Genomic DNA, 22671 nt, shown 5'->3' on the forward strand with positions numbered 1-22671 from the left:
GTAACCGTCTTTTATCATCTACTAGATTTATGTTGTTTGCCTGCCACCTAGTGGAGAAAAGACAGGGAAGGGAATGGCAACTCAGTGATAAGATTCTCAGCAAGATAGAGGTGCAATCCCACGGCCATAGGTCACTAGTCATTTCAAACACTTGGTGGCCAAGATCTTTTTAAAAGAGACATTTTGGGTGCCCAGAGAAACCTTAAAAAGGCCCAATTTTCAGAGAGGGCTGAGCACCCACTCTTTGAAAATCAGGCCCTTCAAGGTGTCAAAATCAAGGTTTTGGGCCTTCAAAATCACTAATCAATTTTGAAAGACTTGGCCCTTGATTTTCAAGTACTAAACAACTTACAGTGACTATCAAAAGGCACAGAAACAAATATATAGACAAGGTAAATTCCAAGCAAATAAATCTACTGTTAATTTAGTACAAGGTTCAGAAAACAAGTGCTCAAAAGTTACAAATTCCAAATGTAAACGCAGAACACACCCTTAGCTCTCTCTCTCTCTCTCTCTGCCCGCTAATGCAGAAATACTTCCAACCCTTGTTGCTGGTGATACTCAATGAGGGCAGGGTGAGTCAATTTTATGTATTTTTTTAATTTAGAGAATATCATTAATAAAGCTTTAGAATAGTAAAAAGTGAGAGAATTCTAGAAGTCCAATTTCCTTACTATTTATGCTGTTTATTTATTTTTTACAATTTGCTCAGATTGGATTATGGCAATCACAAAGTTTAAGGCCAGAAGGGACCATTAGATCATGTAGTCCAGTGGTTTTCGACCTGTGGTCCGTGGACCCCTGGATTCACAAACTATGTCTAAGGGGTCTGCAAAAAGTGACTATAAAAATAAAAGAACAGGAGTACTTGTGGCAGCTTAGAGACTAACATTTATTTGAGCATAAGCTTTCGTGGGATAAAACCCACTTCGTCAGATGCATGCAGTGGAAGATACAGTAGAAAAATATATATACACAAAACATAGGAAAAAATGGGTGTTGCCATACCAACTGTAACAAGGGTAATTAATTAACGTGAGCTATTAGGTGAGCTATTATCAGCAGAAGAAAAAAAACCTTTTGTAGTGATAATCAGGATGGCCCATTTCCAACCGTTGACAAGAAGGTGTGAGTAACAGTAGGGGGGAAAATATAGCTAGGAGTACTGGTAGCATAGGGCCTGAGGAGAGAGTCTACATAGCCAGACAATCCTTTTGTCAGGGTGCCAATGCCTGAGATGACGGGGCGTCCAGGATTTCCAGGTTTATGGATCTTGGGTAGCAGACAGAATACCCCTGACACAGGTATTAGGGGTGTGTCTGTGCGGATTTGTTCTTGTGCTTTTTCAGGGAGTTTCTTGAAGTGGGTTTTAGCCCACGAAAGTTTATGCTCAAATAAATTTGTTAGTCTCTAAGGTGCCACAAGTATTCCTCGTTCTTTTTGCTGATACAGACTAACATGGCTACCACTCTGAAACCTATGAAAATAAAGTTTCAGATCCCAGAAAAGGCATTCCGTTTTTCTGATCAATGAAAGTCTGTGAATATCTCCATGCACGGGTCAGAACCTTGGAAGTGTTGTCATTCCCATAGAACCCACAGTTTAGCGCCCTTTCTCACGCTGCATCGAATGCAGTACTGAGTACATGCAGCATTTATAGCTGAATTCTGCTCAGTCCGTTTTCAGTCTAAGACTTCTATGGTTGGGGTCTGTGGACCACAGGATGAATTTCCAAAGGGGTCCGCACCACCATTCGAAATTTTTTAAGGGTCCACAAATGAAAAAAGGTTGAAAACCACTGATCAAGTCTGACCTCCTGTATATCAGGTCCTTAGTACTGCAATGTTTGGGTTTCAAATCCTGCAGGGGAATATTTACTTGTTTAATAACAACTGTTTTAACTGGCATTTTTTTAAATTATGGAAACTTTTCTATTGGCTTTATAAAAACTCATTTCTTTTTGCACACTGTGACCCTTAGCCAGCCTCTCCCAGATGGCCTGTAAATTACCTCCTCCCAGCTCTGCCCAAACTGGCTGCAAATGCCTCTCAAACAAACAAAACTTGGAGGGGCGGGGGGTAACTCATCACAACAAAATGGAGTCCCTGAAGGGTGCCATTTTCCCAGTGCTCCTCCACAGCTTGGAAGCAAAGTCAAAGCAGCTCAGTCTTAGGGCTTGTCTACACTACCGGCCGGATCAATGGGCAGCGATTGATCCAGTGGGGGTCGATTTATCGTGTCTAGTATAGAGACGATAAATCAACCGCCGATCTCTGGTACTCCACCTCAAAGAAAAGCGCAAGGGGAATCGACAGGAGAGCATCTCCCGTCGACACACTGCAATGAAGACACCACGGTAAGTAGATCTAAGTACGTCGACTTCAGCTATGTTATTCACGTAGCTGAAGTTGCATAACTTAGATCAATCCTCCCCCCGGGCTCTCCCAAGGTTAGCAGATCCTCTTCCTACCAGTCTCTTTCTCCCTCCTTCCCAGAACTCATCCTGATTGGCTGAGAGAAGGGAGCTCTGCCCCCTCCCTCCCACATACTACAAGGCTCCTGGCCCCAGGTCCTAAACAAAATAGTAGCCTGGGGTTTTCCCAGATACCATCATCCCAAGACCTCACCCTCTCTCTCAGCATCTGTCGCTATCCTTCCCTGGGTTTGTCTGCACCAGAACTCCTGGAATGGGATAGTCTGCCTGCCCTGTCTAGAACTTCCCCCTCTGACTTTAAAGGGCCAGTATACCATAACCATTACACACCACCATCCTTTTACACGCTCCTCAGAGCAAGCCCATGGTCCTGCTCTCCAGACTTTACCCGGGGGGGAAAAATTGCATTGGTTTCCCAGGTTAGTACCAGGCCAGAAGGACAAAGAGCTGTAGGGCCAGGTACCAGCAGGTGATTCCACTGTTTGTCTTTCATAGTTTCGAACCATCATAAAGGCACGTGACCAGTGACTAAAGTGACTACCCATGAGGTAGTAATATAGCGTATCCACTGCCCATTAAACTACTAGCCATTCCTTGGTGGTGGAACACAGAGTTTTTCCAGGCAAAAAGCTTGTGACTTAGTTATAGGACAGAATGCTCCCCTTCAAACTCTTGTGAGAGAAGAGTCCTCAAACCTAGTTGTCACACAAATGAGTGATCAGAATTGGGGAGTGTAATATTATAGGCTGGGAGCATAAAATGTCTTTCAAATGACTGAGGCCTCTTTCATGCTGATCAGTCCCATTCACCAGTTTTGGAAACAACTGCTTCATCAGTTCAGTTAATGGAGTGGCTAGGACAGCAAATTGGGCTACGAATAGTCTGTAATATCCTGCTAACCGCCAGAAGTGCCCACAGTTGTTTCCTTGTGGTAGAAACTAACCAATTCTTCAGGGCCTCTATTGTATCCTTCGAGGGCTGAATGCATCCGTTCCCAACCTAGCAGCTTAGGTATTTTATTCTTCGTTCCTGAATCTGCACTTTTTAGGTAGGTTGTGAGCCCAGCTGCTCCAACACATAATCTGTGAATCATGGGAATGTAGTAGGTGCTTTGTGCAACACAAGAGACGCCAAGGTGAACTGAAGTAGACCAAAAGGGGTGGCAAAAACAGTCCCTCTCTGGAGATCCGGTGTTGCGGGGAAATCTGCTGGTAACCAGATCCAAGGCTGGTGTATTCTTTTTAGGATGAGCATTGCAGAGAGAACATTTTTTCTATATAAATGTTACTTTTGTATCCTGTAACCAAGCAGCCTGCTTTAAAGCAACATCATAGCCCTGGTGGGAACAGAACTGCAGGGTCTGAGCCTAAGCCAGACCTACGGTGGCGATCATGGTTGATACATGGGGGACTGCGCAACCCACCAAGTGGGAAAATGGGGTAGAATTACCCCAAGACCTAGAGGGAATGGATTCAGACACCTGGAGGGGTCACAGGAGCAGTTTGCCCCATAACTGTGACAGGTTCTAGATAGAGTCTCTAATGCCAAGTGCCCCAGCGTGACCAGTTGTTCCATCATGCAAAGGATGCATTGCATTACAATGGTTCTGCAAGAGGGGGGGACCCTTCCATCCTTAACTATGAGATCCAGTTCTCCTTATGGTCACTACCCATACAAAAACAAGGAGAAAGTCCTGTGGACGTGTGGGATATCTCACAGATTGCAAAGATATGGCAATAACCTATCCCCATCTTTTGCATCTGTTTCCACAAATTTCTGGAGCATTAATTTCAGGGTACGGTGAAATCACTCCACCAGTTGGTCTGTAGTACAGGTGGTTTTACCTTCAGTAGCTGCCATACCTCTTAACATGTGGGACACAACGTTAATCCCCACCCAGTAAGGATCTCCATGGGCAACTCTTCCCAGGAGATATGTGGTGTTTGGTCTAGTGGTCCCTCTAATGGCCACCCCTCCTCGCCCTACCACCCAACTGAGTCCTGCCTGCTCGGGGCCAGGCCGGACTCTTACTCACCCCAGCCCCGCGCTTCCCCTGAGTCTCCCGGGCCTCCCTCCAGCGCTTGCGGAGGAAGGGTTTTTTTTTTTTTTTGGCCCCGCCCCCCGCCACGCTCCCCCCCACGCGTCACCCACCCCCTCTCCCCTCGCGTCCCGATATTTGTCTTGGGTGATCTGGTCACCCTATTAGTAGTCAGAATGTCTTTATCTATCCAAGCCAATTGCACCAAAAGCACTTCCTGAAACCCTCAGATTGCCAAAAGCAGGGCAAAGAATCAGGCTCCTGACACCTCTCCACTCTCTGCTGCACAGAAACGGCACTACTGTGTATGCATCACTCCCCTTTTACTCACTGGTCCAACACACACCAGTCACAAAAAGAAAAGTTAAGGAAAACTGCAGCGGGCTATGAAAGGTATTTAAACACAATATCCAGCAGAATTACAAAGAAAAGCAGTCACTAAAAAAACATAAAATGATCCCTGTTGGAAGGGATCGCAGGGGTTTAGGAAACAGGACCATTACTCACAGAAACTGAAATATGAACACAATACTTATATTAAACATAATTAAGAAGCTAACATAATCTGACATTGTGAAATTGTAACATCATCTATCAGGGCTGAGAATAAGCCACTATTAGAAAGACACCAGGTCTTTCAAAGTTATTTTAAAATAAACTCTGAGCCTGATCCCATTCTGACTGAAATCAATGACAAAACTCATTGGCTTCAGTGGGAGCAGGATTGGACCCCTTTTGGTTAACTGAATAAATACATTACTTTATAACAACTCTGAATGTCTGTTCTCCTGCTCTTTCTAGTGGTGCAGCTGATTCTGTTCTGTTCTGCAAACTGAGTGCCTCTTGGAAATATAATTAAAATTGCAGCCATACTGAAAGAGGCAGCAACCCCATTCACTGAATGGAGACAACAAAATAAAGACCAGTATTGCTAAACTGATTTAAAATTTAATTTTAATGGTATACAATAATTTATACATACATTCTGTCTACCTAGATAACTGTATATTACACAGACTTCTCTATAACATTTTGTTCTCTAAAGTACAAGAAGAAATCACTCTTGTTTCCTACAAGGCAGCACTCAGCCAGCTTCCCTGAATAACCTGTAGTCCCTGACATTTGTTACAGCACAAATACTGAAGCGCTTTCAGAGAAAGGAGAGAGGGATTACCCTGCTGGAGTTGCAGTTGTGTAAACTCAATTTTGAGTTGTTCATTTTCTTTTTCAAACTCAGTGGTGAAAGCGTCTCGCTCTGCTGTGAGGCTACGGACATGGCCCACATAATTCTCCACCTAGAAACAAAGAGAGCAACAAGATTTCAAACTTTGGATGTGTGACTTTCATTTACAAACAAGTCATTAGCATCACTAGCTCACATAGTACCCTCAGAAGTTACTGTATGACCCCAATGCACTTCTGCCAGGAAGAAATGAAACACTCACAGAGTAGCACTTTGTTGTGTTCTTTAAAAGTTTAAGGATTTTGTGAGTACAAAGGCTCTATTCATTTCTCTCTCCTGAGGGGTCACTAAAATTGACTGAAAGGCCCAACATTAGGGAAAGGGAAATAGCCCAGGGAGGTGCACAATGGCATGGACACCAAAAACCCTGGTGTGTGCGTATGCATGTGTTCGTGCACCTTTTTGTGTGTACCTGTGTGCGTGTTTTAAACACACAGTGTTTAAAGTCTAAGCTACAGTCTGAGTTACTAGCTAGCTAACTATGAAAAACAGGACCCAAAGAGGCAACCAAAGGACAGAACTGATGGGGGCCGGGGGGAAGCATGACACTGAACTATACTCCAACCAAACTGCAGCTTTGGCAGCCAGAAGGAGTTGAAGAGGGTTTAGAGCCACCCTCCAAACCCTACGTAAGAGGAGGAGATGGGGAGTGAGTGGCCCCAACGGATGGTACATTCTAGAAAATTCTGAGCATGCAGGCCAGGCCATATTTGTGCCAAGAATAGAGGTCCATATGGCCCATTCCCATTCAAAGCAGAATGGGGATCACCCACATACAGGGAGTAAAAATAAGCCTTATAATGGAACATTGATTGCAGCCTTAACTATGGAGTCATGACCAGCTTGCCTCTCTAATTCGGCTATGTGCGAGATGGAAAGAACCGTTGATTTTCAATGCCCAGAGTGATCTGTGGGGCTAGTACAGCCATCTTGTACTTGTCACCTGCACAGACTTTTTATATGGAATTAAATGAGTCACAAGCTTGGAAACCCCCAGTGCCATTTTCCATAGCCACTTCCTCACTTTGAAACCCATGAGCTTAACACAACGTTTTTTGTTTTCAATTTCTCCTATGTTAATTAAATTAAAAAAACAAAACAAAACACCTCTTTCAATGCAGAGTTAAGGTTTCCCAGGGACAGCTCCAGAACATCTAGTTCAACAAAACTCAAACTTCAGAAAACCAGGAAATACAAAATTAAAGTATATGCCCATGTACCCTTAACTCTGCCCCTACCCCCAAGCTGGCAATTGCCACTGGGAGTTACTGCATGCCCTGCAACTGCATTCAGTGTGAGAGCTATAGTTGTAGTGAATGGTCTGAATCGTGGAGGTGTTGGTAGGGCAGGTTGGTAGAAGTGTGTTTTTGAGCTGAGGAGATGGGGATTCGTTTTAGGAGCATCACAGAGCTGTGACTGATTTTGGGCCCAGCCCATGTGTGCGAGTAAAGGAAAGGGAGGTATATGTATCTTGAGAATGTAGCCTGCATCATCTTATTGCAAAATTGTGTAGGTTGTCTCAAGACACCTCCCCCGCTCCCCTCCTGTGCCTTCCCCCAGGAATTGTCGGTAGGGTGGGATATGAGAGCAGTCCATAGGTTTAATGATGGGTAAAGGAAAATATAGATTTAGATGGTATCCTATGTGAATCAGTACCGTAATTTAATTTCACAAGTGTGGTATTCTGTTGGGAGACTAGGCTACGTGTTTGAGTGCAAGGCAGGTGCAGATAGCTCTTTTCCTTTACAGTGAAAAGGCAGAGGTGAGCATGTGTGATATGGAGCAATGCTCAAAGAGGGCAAAGTTATGATGATGCGGGAGTGTACCTTCACACTGTATTTCCTAGTTTTCAGCAATGCTTTCCTTCATCTCTTGGCTATTCAGGAAAGTGGTGGTGACATCACAGAAATATTGCACAAAGTTATGTATACCAAATGTCAGGTGACTCTGGACACCTAACTGGAGGTGACACAGAGAGTATGGCCTGGTCTACACTGGGGGAGGGATGGATCTAAGTTACGCAACTTCAGCGACGTGAATAGTGGAGCTGAAGTCGACGTACTTAGATCTACTCACCGCAGTGTCTTCACCGTGGTAAGTCGACGGCTGACACTCTCCCGTCGACTCCGCCTGTGCCTCTCACCCTGGTGGAGTACCGGAGTCGATGGGAGAGCGCTTGGCAGTCAATTTATTGTTTCTAGTCTAGATGCGATAAATCGACCCCCACTGGATGGATCGGTGCCCGTCGATCCAGCGGGTAATGTAGACAAGCCCTAAGATAGCTAAAGCTGCCCATCAACTAACTGAACTCTTGCTGCATAAACCTATGCTGGATTTTGTAATCTTTCTAAATACAATTTGGCATTATCCATTAAGTCAGTAAAAAAGCACTATTATCCCTAATTTAGAGTAACTCGTATGCAATCCGTTGCTAACTAGCACTGAGTGATCTGATAATTAAAATGAATCCATTTTTAATTTTATCCTGATAACAAACAATGCTCATAGAGACAAAAAGGCATCCTTTAACAATTGGAAGTCAAATCCTACTGAGGAAAATAGAAAGGAGCATAAACTCTGGCAAAGTCAAGTGTAAAAGTATAATTAGGCAGGCCAAAAAAGAATTTGAAAAGCAACTAGCAAAAGACAAGAACTAACAGCAAAACATTATTTAAATACATCAGAAGTAGGAAGCCTGCCAAACACTCAGTGGGGCCACTGGACAATTGTGCTAATGGGTCACTCAAGGAAGACAAGGCCATTGTGGAGAAACCAAATGAATTCTTTGCATCAGTCTTTACTGCAGAGGATGTGAGGGAGATTCGCACACCTGAGACATTCTTTCTGGGTGACCAATCTGAGGAACTGTCCCAGACTGAGGTGTTGATAGAGGAGATTTTGTAACGAACTGATAAATTAAATAGTAATGAGTCACCAAGACTTGATGGTATTCACCCAAGAGTTCTGAAGGAACTCAAACATGAAATTGCAGAACTAGTAAGTATAGTATGTAACCTATCATTTAAATCAGCTTCTGTAACAGAAGACTGGATGATAGCTAATGTAAACAGCAATTTTTAAAAAAGGCTCCAGAGGCGATCCTGGCAAATTACAGGCAAGTAAGCCTAACTTCAGTACCAGCCAAATTGGTTGAAACAATAGTAAAGAACAGAATTATCAGACACATAGCTGAACATGATTTGTTGGGGGAAGAGTCAGCATGGCTTTTGTACAGGGAAATCATGTCTCACCACTCTATTAGAATTCTTTGAGGGTGTCAACAAACACGTGGACAAGGGTGATCCAGTGGCTATAGCGTATGTGGCCTTTTAGAAAAGCTTTGACAAGGTCCCTCACCAAAAGCTCTTAAGCAAAGTAAGCAGTCATGGGATAAGAGGGAAGGTCCTCTCTTGGATCAGTAACTGGTTAAAAGTGAAATCCTAATGGAAAGCACAAATATTTATGAAGATTACTCGAATGTCAATTAGTTCTTACCTCTCTCATTTCTTCTGCTTGCTGTTGTCTAAGGTTCTCTAAGTCCTGACTAGCAGACCGTAACTTGTCTTCATTACACAGGAATAATTGCCAAACATAACAAAGTTGCTCATCTGCAGAAGCTGAAGGGTCGATTCCTTCTTCCTTGAGCCTCTCAAGTATGTCTTCCACCTGTACTTTTTCCTGTCAGAATAAATCATCAAAATGTAACCTACTCAAACATCTAAAACAGGGGTGGCCAACCTGAGCCTGAGAAGGAGCCAGAATTTACCAATGAGCATTGGCAAAGAGCCACAGTAATCCATCAGCAGCCCCCCCCATCAGCTCCTCCACCCCAACTCCCAGTGCCTCCCACCCACCAGCAGCCCCACCGATCAGTGCCTTCCCATTCCCGATCAGTTGTTTTGTGGCATGCAGGAGGCTTTGGAGGGGAGCAGGGAGGAGCGAGGGCCCGGCAGGCTTAGAGGAGGCGGGAAGGGGTGGAGTGGGGGCAGGGCCTGTGGCAGAGCCAGGGATTGAGCAGAGAGCCACCCCCCCCGGCACATGGAAAGTTGGCGCCTGTAGCTCCAGCCCCGGAGTCAGTGCCTATACAAGGAGCCGCATATTAACTTCTGAAGAGCCACATGTGGCTCCGGAGCCACATGTTGGCCACCCCTGATCTAAAACATTTCCTCCTGGGAAAGATTTGTGTGGGCATAATATTTCTGAACCAGTAAAAGTTAAGTTGTAATTAATGTGCACTTAATGGCAATGCAGAAAACAAATAAAACTAATGTGATGGAAGCATATGACTCCGAAAGGCATTTAATCATATCAAATTTGATTACTCTTGTTTGATGAGAGGGATCTGGGATATGAGGATCCTTGCCCTTATGTCCCGTTATGGGAAGCGATTCAAAAATATACCATAGAGATTACCAGACTCACATACCATACACTTGTTTGGATTCTATTCCAAAACTCAAGGATTTCTGCAATCACTTAATAACGGCTGATAGCAGCTCCCAGCTAACCAATTCTGGAAATTTTAAAGAAAGACAGATGTTTCCTGATCTATTGATTGTATGTTAATCAGTATTCGATGCTCAGAGCTCCGGTATGATACTGCAGAAAAACCTGAGAGTCTCTGGATAAAGTTGAGAAGTGTGAGCAACAAGGGTGATGTCGTGGTTGGAGTCTGCTATAGACCACCAGACCAGGGGGATGAGGTGGACGAGGCTTTCTTCTGGCAACTAGCAGAAGTTGCTAGATCACAGGCCCTGGTTCTCATGGGAGACTTTAATCACCCTGATATCTGCTGGGAGAGCAATACAGCGGTGCACAGGCAATCCAGGAAATTTTTGGAAAGCGTAGGGGACAATTTCCTGGTGCAAGTGCTGGAGGAACCAACTAGGGGCAAAGCTTTTCTTGACCTGCTGCTCACAAACAGGGAAGAACTAGTAGGGGAAGCAAAAGTGGATGGGAACCTGGGAGGCAGTGACCATGAGATGGTCGAGTTCAGGATCCTGACACAAGGAAGAAAGGAGAGCAGCAGAATATGGACCCTGGACTTCAGAAAAGCAGACTTTGACTCCCTCAGGGAACAGATGGGCAGGATCCCCTGGGAGAATAACATGAAGGGCAAAGGGGTCCAGGAGAGCTGGCTGTATTTTAAAGAATCCTTATTGAGGTTGCAGGAACAAACCATCCCGATGTGTAGAAAGAATAGTAAATATGGCAGGCGACCAGCTTGGCTAAACAGTGAAATCCTTGCTGATCTTAAATGCAAAAAAGAGGCTTATAAGAAGTGGAAGATTGGACAAATGACCAGGGAGGAGTATAAAAATATTGCTCAGGCGTGCAGGAGTGAAATCAGGAAGGCCAAATCACACTTGGAGTTGCAGTTAGCAAGAGATGTTAAGAGTAACAAGAAAGGTTTCTTCAGGTATGTTAGCAACAAGAAGAAAATCAAGGAAAGTGTGGGCCCCTTACTGAACGAGGGAGGCAACCTAGTGACCAACGATGTGGAAAAAGCTAATGTACTCAATGATTTTTTTGCCTCTGTCTTCACACACAAGGTCAGCTCCCAGATTGCTGCACTGGGCAGTACAGCATGGGGAGAAGGTGACCAGCCCTCTGTGGAGAAAGAAGTGGTTCGGGACTATTTAGAAAAACTGGACGTGCACAAGTCCATGGGGCCGGATGCGCTGCATCCGAGGGTGCTAAAGGAGTTGGCGGGTGAGATTGCAGAGCCATTAGCCATTATTTTTGAAAACTCATGGCGATCGGGGGAGGTCCCAGATGACTGGAAAAAGGCTAATGTAGTGCCCATCTTTAAAAAAGGGAAGAAGGAGGATCCGGGGAACTACAGGCCAGTCAGCCTCACCTCAGTCCCTGGAAAAATTATGGAGCAGGTCCTCAAGGAATCAATTATGAAACATTTAGAGGAGAGGAAAGTGATCAGGAACAGTCAGCATGGATTCACGAAGGGGAAGTCGTGCCTGACTAACCTAATTGCCTTCTATGATGAGATAACTGGCTCTGTGGATGAGGGGAAAGCAGTGGATGTGTTATTTCTTGACTTTAGCAAAGCTTTTGATACGGTCTCCCACAGTATTCTTGCCACCAAGTTAAAGAAGTATGGGCTGGATGAATGGACTGTAAGGTGGATAGAAAGCTGGCTAGATCGTCGGGCTCAACGGGTAGTGATCAATGGCTCCATGTCTAGTTGGCAGCCGGTTTCAAGTGGAGTGCCCCAAGGGTCGGTCCTGGGGCCGGTTTTGTTTAATATCTTTATTAATGATCTGGAGGATGGTGTGGACTGCACTCTCAGCAAGTTTGCAGATGACACTAAACTAGGAGGCGTGGTAGATACACTAGAGGGTAGGGATCGGATACAGAGGGACCTAGACAAATTAGAGGATTGGGCAGAAAAAAACCTGATGAGGTTCAACAAGGACAAGTGCAGAGTCCTGCACTTAGGACGGAAGAATCCCATGCACTGCTACAGACTAGGGACCGAATGGCTAGGTAGCAGTTCTGCAGAAAAGGACCTAGGGGTCACAGTGGACGAGAAGCTGGATATGAGTCAACAGTGTGCTCTTGTTGCCAAGAAGGCTAACGGCATTTTGGGCTGTATAAGTAGGGGCATTGCCAGCAGATCGAGGAACGTGATCGTTCCCCTTTATTCGACATTGGTGAGGCCTCATCTGGAATACTGTGTCCAGTTTTGGGCCCCACACTACAAGAAGGATGTGGAAAAATTGGAAAGAGTCCAGCGGAGGGCAACAAAAATGATTAGGGGTCTGGAGCACATGACTTATGAGGAGAGGCTGAGAGAACTGGGATTGTTTAGTCTCCAGAAGAGAAGAATGAGGGGGGATTTGATAGCAGCCTTCAACTACCTGAAGGGGGGTTCCAAAGAGGATGGAGCTCGGCTGTTCTCAGTGGTGGCAGATGACAGAACAAGGAGCAATGGTCTCAAGTTGCAGTGGGGGAGGTCCAGGTTGGATATCAGGAAAAACTATTTCACTAGGAGGGTGGTGAAACACTGGAATGCGTTACCTAGGGAGGTGGTGGAGTCTCCTTCCTTGGAGGTTTTTAAGGCCCGGCTTGACAAAGCCCTGGCTGGGATGATTTAGCTGGGAATTGGTCCTGCTTTGAGCAGGGGGTTGGACTAGATGACCTCTTGAGGTCCCTTCCAACTCTGATATTCTATGATTCTATGATTCTATGATTCCCAAGTTAGCATTCTGTGTTTGGAAGGGTCCTGCTTCAAGATCGGACCCAGAGTTACTATGAGGACCCTGATGCTCATGTGAAAGACATTCACACTTAGGAAAGGCCTCTTGATTGTAATGTTTTTATTAAGACAATTAGCAAAATCACAAACACTCCAAAGCAAAATGGGTAGAGATAATACAGAATGGTCAAGACGTCCTGCAGCAGGGCATTTGTACACCATCTCTTGCGGATATCTATGATCAATGAGACGAGTGGTCCTATCTCTGGCATGCCAAAAAGATCGCAAGAGGGTAGGCTGAGATTATAGGGTTACATGGCAGCCATGAATATTCATAAAGATGTCTGGCATCCTCTCTCCATATCTAAACTTTCTCACCCTAATAATGTTGAGGGTGCCCTCCTCTGAAACGTTATTATGCCATTTACCTCAAGCTTATTAGTATATATGTCAATTGGTTGCCATTGCATTCTTGTGGTTGAACATCTGCTGGTGATGTTCCTATCTTAAAATATCCAAAACTAGAATCAACTGGCATCCAGCAGTTACCTATCAGTTTAATCATACTTGTTTATTACAACATTCTATCTTATGATATCTTATGATCCAGGGTTACTCCTGGTTAGCTGCTTATGCTAAGACTTATGCTATGGGTATGTCTATACTACCCGTCGGATCGGCAGGTAGTGTTCAATGTATTGATCCTCTAATTGACGCCCGTACTCCACCTCGGCAGGAGGAGTAAGTGGAGTCAACGGGGGAGCCGCGGCCGTCGACTCGCCGCCGTGAGGACAGCCAGGTAAGTCAAACTAAGATACTTCGGCTTCAGCTACACAAATAGCGTAGCTGAAGTTGCGTATCTTAGTTCGAACCCTCCCCCCGGCTAGTGTAGCCCAGGCCTAAGGCTTTTGGGCTTACGCTTCAATCTGGCTAAGCTACTGTTTTAGCCCTGGTCTACACTATGAGTTTAGGTTGAATTTAGCAGCATTAGATCGATTTAACCCTACACCCGTCCACACAACGAAGCCATTTTTGTCAACTTAAAGGGCTCTTAAAATTGATTTCTGTACTCCTCCCTGACTAGGGGATTAGCGCTAAAATCGACCCTGCTGGGTCAAATTTGGGGTAGTGTGGATGCAATTCAACGGTATTGGCCACCGGGAACTATCCCAGAGTGCTCCATTGTGACCGCTCTGGACAGCACTCTCAACTCAGATGCACTAGCCAGGTGTAGAACCAATGTGAATGAAATTGTTTTTAGTTATTCACTGTACCATTGTAACTTCTGTTCACCATTTCATTACACTTGCCATTTTGCCTACATTGTAACTTCTGTGCAATATTGTAATTCAAAACCCATTTTAAAATGCTGACTCCATTTTGTAGAAGGCTTGTGCTGCAGCCTCCATTTTTGCAAGCCATACTGTAATTTTATTAGTCTAGTTGAGATTCGTGAATGAGGTATGCATGGGTGATAGAATCAACCTCCAGCACCAGCCCATCCTGATGAGATAAAGTTCAAATACCAAAGGCTGAAGAACTAGACAACAGCCCTAACTCAAGCAAGAAGCATCCACCCTAAAAAGAAAAAAACAAGAGAAGGAAGATCAAAGCCAGGTCCCAGGCTGACAGTCACGCCTGCAATTGACGGGTGATCAAGCACTAAACCCAGAGGTGGGGTGACACAGGGAGACTTTGAATCCAAACTAAAAGCCTATAAAAAAGGAAGGGTGAGATAAGAGATTTTGGGTAACGTTCTGCTATCAACATCAGGGAGCATCAGGCTCAGCTTTCCTGGCCAGTTAGCTGCCACGAGCTATGATCCCAAGCTGCGAACTCAAACTACAATCAGGACCGGTAACTATCCAGCAGCTGCAGAACATTTTGGTGTGTGTGTGTGAGTGTATGTGTATAAGCCTCGAGGTATTTGCTAATAGTTACAGATTAATAATAAATGTGGCATCTTTGTCTTGACCCCTAAAACGATCCTGTATAAGTTTGTGGAACAACATTATTGGTGGAGAATGCGAACGGGGGAGCAAATATAGAATCCACAGTTATTATAAAACTGGTGTGCACACCGCCAGCTTTAGCAAGCCTGGCACTATAGGAAAAAGAGTGTAAACTTTTAGTTAATTAACCAAACTCTGAAGAAAATAGGAGTTTACGTTTAAATTGTGTTACAGAGGTACATACACCCTCAGCCGTAGCAAGACTGAGCTAAAGAGGAGAACTTAGTGTTTCTCACTCTGATCCGGGGAAGGATTTGTATAATTGGTGTATGAACCCTCGGTGGTAGCAGGCCGAGTAATACAGAGGGAGACTTAGTGTCTCTAGATGTCTTTAGACTGTGTTTTTCTAAACATTTTTCCTAACAAGTGTGCCATAGCCAAGTACAACACAGGAAACCGAGCTGATAAATATCAGAACACTATAACCTCCAATTCCTAAAGGAGTGACTTACAAATAGCAATTTTCCCTTTTTAACTCCTGAAGGAACAACTTAACCCTCTCTGGGCCATAGGGAGAGACACTAAGTCTCCCTCTTGGGATGCATTCACGACCAGGATAGCCCCTCCTTGTAAATGGCCAACCCAATGGGTGCTTGGTATGGGAAAGGAGGCCGCTGCTGTTTGAAACCATTCCCACATGTTTTGAAGGTTGAAGAAGCTGAAAGACTGTGGCTTACCATGGCTGCCTGCAAGCCGAATTCTGTTGCCCGGCCCTGCGTATGTGATCTCACACACCAGACCAGCAGGCCCTCAATATAAGAGGCAAAATGCGACCTTGTACTGAAAGCACATGTGCTATGTAATGTTAACAGCTTGGTTCAGCATGAAAGAGTCTACCCACTGTTCTCTAAAATGTGTCTTTTTAAATACTACTCTCCCTTTTTTTCCTCCCGCAGCTGCAAATATTTCAACGCTATCCCTATCATCTCCATCCCAGAGACTAACGCAGATAAGAAGGCGAAAAAAACGCATTCATGATTAAATGTTCTCTGAGCTCATGCAGTCCTCCCGCACTGAAAGAGCTCAGCAGAATGTGTGGAGGCAAATAATGTCAGAGTCCAGGAAAGCAGAAAATGAAAGCGAGGACAGAAGGGACAAATGAGATGAGAGGTGGCGGGAGCAAGATGAGAGATGGTGGCAGCGCAATGAGCGGAGGCAGGATGCAATGCTGAGACTACTGGGGGATCAAACTGATATGCTCCGGCGTCTGATGGAGCTGCAGAAAAGGCAGCAGGAGCATAGACCATCGTTGCTGCCCCTGTGTAACCACCTGCCCGCCTCCACAAGTTCCATAGCCTCCTCACCCAGATGCCCAAGAATGCGGGGGGGGCGCCTCCGGGCACCCAACCACTCCACCCCAGAGGACTGCCAAAGCAACAGAAAGCTGGCATTCAATACGTTTTGAAGTTCAGTGTGGCCTTGTCCTTCCCTCCTCCCCTCATCCACAACCCCACCCAGTGCTTCCCTCCTCCCCCACCCCTCCCGGGCTACCTGGGCAGTTATCCCCTTATTTGTGTGATGAATTAATAAAGAATGCATGATTTTGAAACAATAATGACTTTATTGCCGCTGCAAGCGGTTATCAAAGGGGGGATGGCGGTTGGCTTACAGGGAAGTAGAATGAACCAAGGGGGTGGGTTTTCATCAAGGAGAAACAAACAGAACTGTCACACTGTAGCCTGGCCAGTCATGAAACTGGTTTTCAAAGCTTCTCTGATGCACAGCGCACCCGGCTGTGCTCTTCTAATCGCTCTGGTGTCTGGCTGCGCATAATCAGTGGCCAGACAATTTGCCTCAACCTCCCGCCCCGCCATAAACATCTCCCCCTTACTCTCACAGCTATTGTGGAACACACAGCAAGTAGCAATAACAATTGGAATATTGGTTTCGCTGAGATCTAGCCAAGTCAGTAAACTGCGCCAGCGCGCTTTTAAACATCCAAATGTACATTCTAGCACCATTCTGCACTTGCTCAGCCTATAGTTGAACAGCTCCTGACTACTGTCCAGGGTGCCTGTGTATGGCTTCATGAGCCATGCCATTAAGGGGTAGGCTAGGTCCCCAAGGATAACTATAGGCATTTCAACGTCCCCAACAGTTATTTTCTAGTCTGGGAAGTAAGTCCCTTCCTGCAGCTGGTCAAACAGACCAGAGTTCCTGAAGATGCGAGCGTCATCTATCTTTCCCGGCCATCCCACATTGATGTTGGTGAAACGTCCCTTGTGATCCACCAGTGCTTGCAGCTCCACTGAAAAGTACCCCTTGCGGTTTATGTACTGGCTGCCAAGGTGGTCCGGTCCCAAGATAGGGATATGCGTTCCGTCTATCGCCCCATCACAGTTAGGGAATCCTATTGCAGCAAAGCCATCCACTATGACCTGCACATTTCCCACAGTCACTACCCTTGATAGCAGCAGCTCAGTGATTGCGTTGGCTACTTGGATCACAGCAGCCCTCACAGTTCACAAGCAAGTGGCGATAGCCCTCTGGAAGCTTGCAACGCCAGACAGCTACCGGTCAGTTGGGAATCAATTTGGAGTGGGTAAATCTACTGTGGGGGCTGCTCTCATCTTGATATTCTTGCGCTTTAGGGCAGGGGAAAGCAAGTCACAAAGTTCCATGAAAGTGCCCTTACACATGTGAAAGTTTCGCAGCCCCTGGGAATCATCCCAGACCTGCAACACTGAGCAGTCCCACCAGTCTGTGCTTGTTTCCCGGGCCCAGAATCGGCGTTCCACAGCATGAACCTGCCCCATTACCACCATGATGTCCAAGTTGCCTCCATGTCCTCATCACTATCGTGATCCCACTGTTGTTGCCTCCTTGCCTGCTTTTGTAGGTTCTGCACATACTGCAGGATAATGCGTGAGGTGTTTACAATGCTCACAACAGTGGCGGTGAGCTGAGGGTGCTCCATGCTTGCGGTGGTATGGCGGCTGCAGGAGAGCAGAGTTGCAGCGTAAGCGGTGGAGGACAACAGATGCCACAAGAATAGATATTTATACCAAATGATGAGAGGACCCGAGAGGTGGATTCATGGCACCAGGAGAGCAGAGTTGCAGTGGAAGCGGCGGAGGACAACAGTTAGCACCGCGCACACGTTCCTGGGAGCCCATGACAGACAATATGGAGAAATTCGCTATCGAGACACGAGCAGGAGAGCAGAGTTGCAGCGGAAGCGGTGGATGACGACGGAATGCCACGAGAATAGATATTTATAAAGAATGACGAGAGGACCTGCGAGGTGAATTCATGGCACCAGGAGAGCAGAGTTGCAGTGGAAGCGGTGGTTGGATGACGATGGTTAGCAATCCTACTGCACTGTCTGCTGAAAGCAGTATGGTGTCTACACGGAAAAAAGGCGCGAAACGATTGTTTGCCATTGCTTTCACGGAGGGAAGGGCGACTGACGACATGTACCCAAAACTACGTGCAACAATGTTTTTGCCCCATCAGGTATTGGGAGCTCAACCCAGAATTCCAATGGGCAGCGGAGACTGCGGGAACTGTGGGATAGCTACCCACAGTGCAATGCTCCGAAAGTTGACTCTAGCCACGGTACTGTGGACGCACTCCGCCGACTTAGTGTGCTTAGTGGGGACACACACAATGGACTGTATAAAATTGCTTCCTAAAAATTGACTTCTATAAATTTGACCTAATTTCATAGTGTAGACATACCCTTAGAGTCTTTGAAGACTGCAGGCTTCCTGCACTACTTATTAACTTACACCTATGCCTCACCTAGCAAATACCTATACCTATTTGCTAGAGACAGCGCTACATAAAAAATTGGGCAGTTGTTCAAAATGTACTCGGGCAATACACTGGGGTCAGAGTCCCTTGTTAAATGGGGCTGATATAAATCACTTCCATGTGTTTCGCTCAGCTGCTGCAGCCAGCGTGCCCGTGTCAGTGAAGGCCCACATGGGCTTTGTCTAGACTGGAACCCCCCCCCCCCCCCCCGCTAGAAAACGTTTTAAATGAGACATTTCCTATCTAGCCCAACTTCAGACACGATTTTACCCTTAGCACGAACAAGGACAGTCTAGTCCACATGTGACAACAGCTGTCCCCGGTTAAATGCATGGTATGGTAATTTAGTAACCTTGAGGGGAGTAGTGAAACATATTAAAACCTGGAGTGAACAGGGAGTGGAGAGCTGAAGATCGGGGACTCTCAGCACCAGGGCTGGAGCAATGCCAAGGGGCAGCGCCAGCGCAGGGCTGAACCAGCTGACAACAACGTTATCTGCAAGACAAGGCGGGTGAGGTAATCCCTTGTATTGGACCAACTTCTGCTGGGGAGAGAGGCACACTGTGGACCAACACAGAGCTTGGCAAGCCTGTAAGACTGATTGCCTGGGGGCCGGGCCCCCTGCAACAGGGGCTGGAAGAGCCCACAGCTCTGGGAACCCTGGCGCCTGCAGGGAACCCAGGGCGGGCTGCAGCGAGACGTGGGGGCAGGTTGTGTGCGCGTGCAGGGCGATGCCAGGGGCGGAGGGTCGCGGGGGGAGCAGGGTGCAGCCGATGCCAGGGGCACGGTGGCCCGGGTGCAGCGCGATGCCGGGCGCAGGGAGTCCCGCGCACCCGGCCCGAGCGCGCCCACGGGGGAAAGGCCGGAGGCCCGCGCCGCGGAGGGGCCCCGAGCAGCGGCGGGAGCGGCCCCCCCGGGTCCGGGCTGAGGGCTCTTGGCGGCCGGGGCCAGCCGCGGTCACTCACCCGCGCGGGCTCCTCCATGCGGCGGGGGCGGGAGGCAGCCGGGGCCGCTTGGGCCCCGGGAGCGGCGCTAGGGACAGCGGGGGGGCGGGGCTACGGGAGTCATAGCAACGGGACCTTCTATTCTGAGGCAGACGGGGAGTTTTGCGTCTGAGCGGCGGGAGTCATGGCAACGGAACGAACCATTCTTAGGCCTGCGGGGGTCGCCAGTCTGCCACAATCAGCCTGCTCGTGGAACCTTCCACCCCGTTGCCTCAGTTACGCGCCTTCCCTGCCGGGGCCCCAGCCCCTCCCCGCTATAGCCCCACTCCCAGTGCGCTCCCCCGTCCCATTCCCCCCGAGGGCCAGGCGGCTCCCCAGGGACACCCCCATACCGCGTCTCTGCCAACACAGGACTAGGACGCGTTTCCCTTGCAGGAGTAACACCCAGAGACCCCAGCCCGGACTGGGTCCCATTGTGCTATGTTCAGAGGAAGACACTAATTCATTTTTTAAATCATATCATTTGAAACAATCAAGCTGTACACAGAGCTAACAGCTGTAGCCCCCAGGGGGGCTGGAACAATCTGTATAGTGGGGTGCAGAGAACCATTGAACCAAACTGTAAACCCTGGCTATGATGGAAACCACTTCAAGCCAGGGGGTGCAGCAGCACCCCCAATACTCCTAGTTCCAACTTCCAGCATCTACGGTAGCCCCATGGTCTCAGTGTCACCCTCATCCTGCCTTCCATCCTCACTATTGTTTTTTACATTGTTACATCAGATTTCAAAGCAGATTGACATCTCTTCGTGGCAGGCCTTGCAGAATTATAGTATTTTTTAAAGTTTCCCAACTTACACCTATGCTCTTGGATTCAAATACTTCTGCACATTATACCTTACTTACTAGGGTCCTAATTCTATGACCATTGAAGTCAATGGGAAAATTTTGGCCCTTCGCAGAATCAAGACATCTGCCAAAACCCAGGGCTGGTTCTGAAGACTTAGCTTGTATGGATTTGTTCTGGACAAAGGTCTAAATATGTTTCTGCCTTTGGTTTCATGCCCAGGGTCCACTAAGTAGAGGGAAATAGCCTTCCTCAACCAGATCAAACAGGCGGCATCTGATTTGGGGGGAATGGTTGGTCACAAAGAACTCTGCTTCATTCCACAGAGCCGTCTTCCCAGTTGACGCCTGCCCAAGAAAGGCTGATGATGTTTCCAGGCTGTCACATCATGTACTCTGCCTGTCTGGTCTACCTTTTTCTCCTGCCCTTTGTCTGTTTTGTCTATTTAGACGAAGTTCTCCAGGGCAGGGGCTATCTGCATAGTGCCCAGCACAATGGGTCTCCATTCTTGGTTGGTCCCTTGGTATTACTATAATAAATAGCAACCTCAGCAATAGGCAGAGCAGTCAAAAAGATTTTAAAAATTACCTGTGATATAAAATTATTCTACTTAACTGCCAAGGGGCAAATTTGTCACATACGCATGGAAGATATAAGCACAGCTATGCTATGTCTTAACTTAGGAAGTTCCTTTGAGACGAAATGTAGCCAAACTCCAAACTTGGAGAAAATGGAACTTTCTGTGCCTACGTCCTGTAGATAACTAACTGCCTGGTTTGCAAAATAACGCAAGGCGGGAGCAAGTAGATGAACAATAAGGGGTCATAAGAGGGGCAGATACATGTAGCTTGCTAATTATGTATGGTAATAATAGCAAATTTTGGCCAATCATAGAGCAATAGATTATCATAGTCAACTGCATATAATGCTTTGGTGTAAGTGTTTTCTTTGTTCTTGCTGACTTATGAGCTCAAACCCAACTGCAATTGAAATAAACGGATCGCCCCTCCCAGGGCTCCTTGCTTGATTAGCTGTGTCCGTCTCTCCTTATTCCTCAGCTGGAATGGACAGGAATTTCTATGACACCTGCATTAAGATATATCTGCCTTTGTAACTTGTCTCCTAATTGCTCTTTGTCATCCATAGTCATTCTTCTGCCTAACCTCCAGACTCATAACATTCCTCGTTTGCTGCTTCATCTCTGCCTCCCTTCCCCTTCCCCACCCCACCCCATATTCTCATTTCTCACTTTCATCTCCTCCTTGCCCACCGGCTCTTGTTTTCTCTCTACTTCCACACTCCTCTTATGTCTATCTTCCCACAAGCCTATCCCCACCTCCTCCTCTCTCCTTTGATATTTCCCCCAACTCAGGTTCTCCCATTATCCCTTCCCTTCTCCCACCACCATGCATGACCTCTTCCCTGTTCTTTTTGCTCCCATTGCGACCTGTATTTCCTCTACCATCATTGCCTGCACTGCTGCTCTATCCTGTGGTGGCCTCTCTTTCTCCCACACTTCCCCACACCCATCATCTTCTCTCCCAGTCCTGTTGCTTCCAACAGCCGTCCCCACTCTCCGTCTTTACTTCCCTCAAAAGAAACTGCTTTCTTCTGTCTCCTTCTCCATGTTGTTATTTACTGCCCCCATTCTCCTCAAATCTTCCCCATCCTACTTCCTCTTCAATTCAAACTCCCCACTCTTCTCCTCTTATTACAATTTCCCATCTTTGGGAACCTGCTCTTCCTTCCAACCCCATAACCTCTAACAATGCTGAGCCATGAATCAACACTCCTACTCATCAAAACAGCCGCTCACTCACCTTCCCTCTCTGCTCTCGCCCTCACCTTCCCCCTCTCCAATATCCACCTCATCTCCTTTAACAATGTTCATGTATCTCCTTCACCCCATCCTGGCATTTGCTCCTTCTGTGATTTCCAATTCATCGACATTCAAGACTTCTCAACCCCTCTTCCCAACTCTGCTGACAACTTTCTCTACTCAGCACTCTCCTACCATGTGGTTCATCCCTCCAACCCCAATCCTGGCCCACCCCAACAGCTGCTTCCTCCACTCCCTCCCATGCTGCTGAGCGTTTCTGGTGCAAGTCCCATGATCCTGTTAAGTTCCTCCACTGCACATTTGTTGTCACTTCATTTGATTCTACCGACTTGCTGGCCAAG

At 46.8% G+C, this 22671-nt stretch overlaps 1 protein-coding gene across 1 annotated transcript in view; it reads right to left on the reverse strand.

Moving 5' to 3' along the window:
- Positions 1-19771, reverse strand: part of CCDC30 (coiled-coil domain containing 30) — a 119641-nt gene extending 99870 nt beyond the window's left edge. Inside the window, 3 exon segments of the mRNA XM_034753674.1 lie at positions 5647-5767; positions 9211-9393; positions 19665-19771. Coding sequence (XP_034609565.1) covers positions 5647-5767; positions 9211-9393; positions 19665-19682 — 322 coding nt within the window. The 5' untranslated portion in view covers positions 19683-19771.
- Positions 19772-22671: the final 2900 nt, after the last annotated feature.

Source organism: Trachemys scripta, chromosome 19, assembly GCF_013100865.1.
Source record: "Trachemys scripta elegans isolate TJP31775 chromosome 19, CAS_Tse_1.0, whole genome shotgun sequence".
Lineage (NCBI taxonomy): Eukaryota > Metazoa > Chordata > Testudines > Emydidae > Trachemys > Trachemys scripta.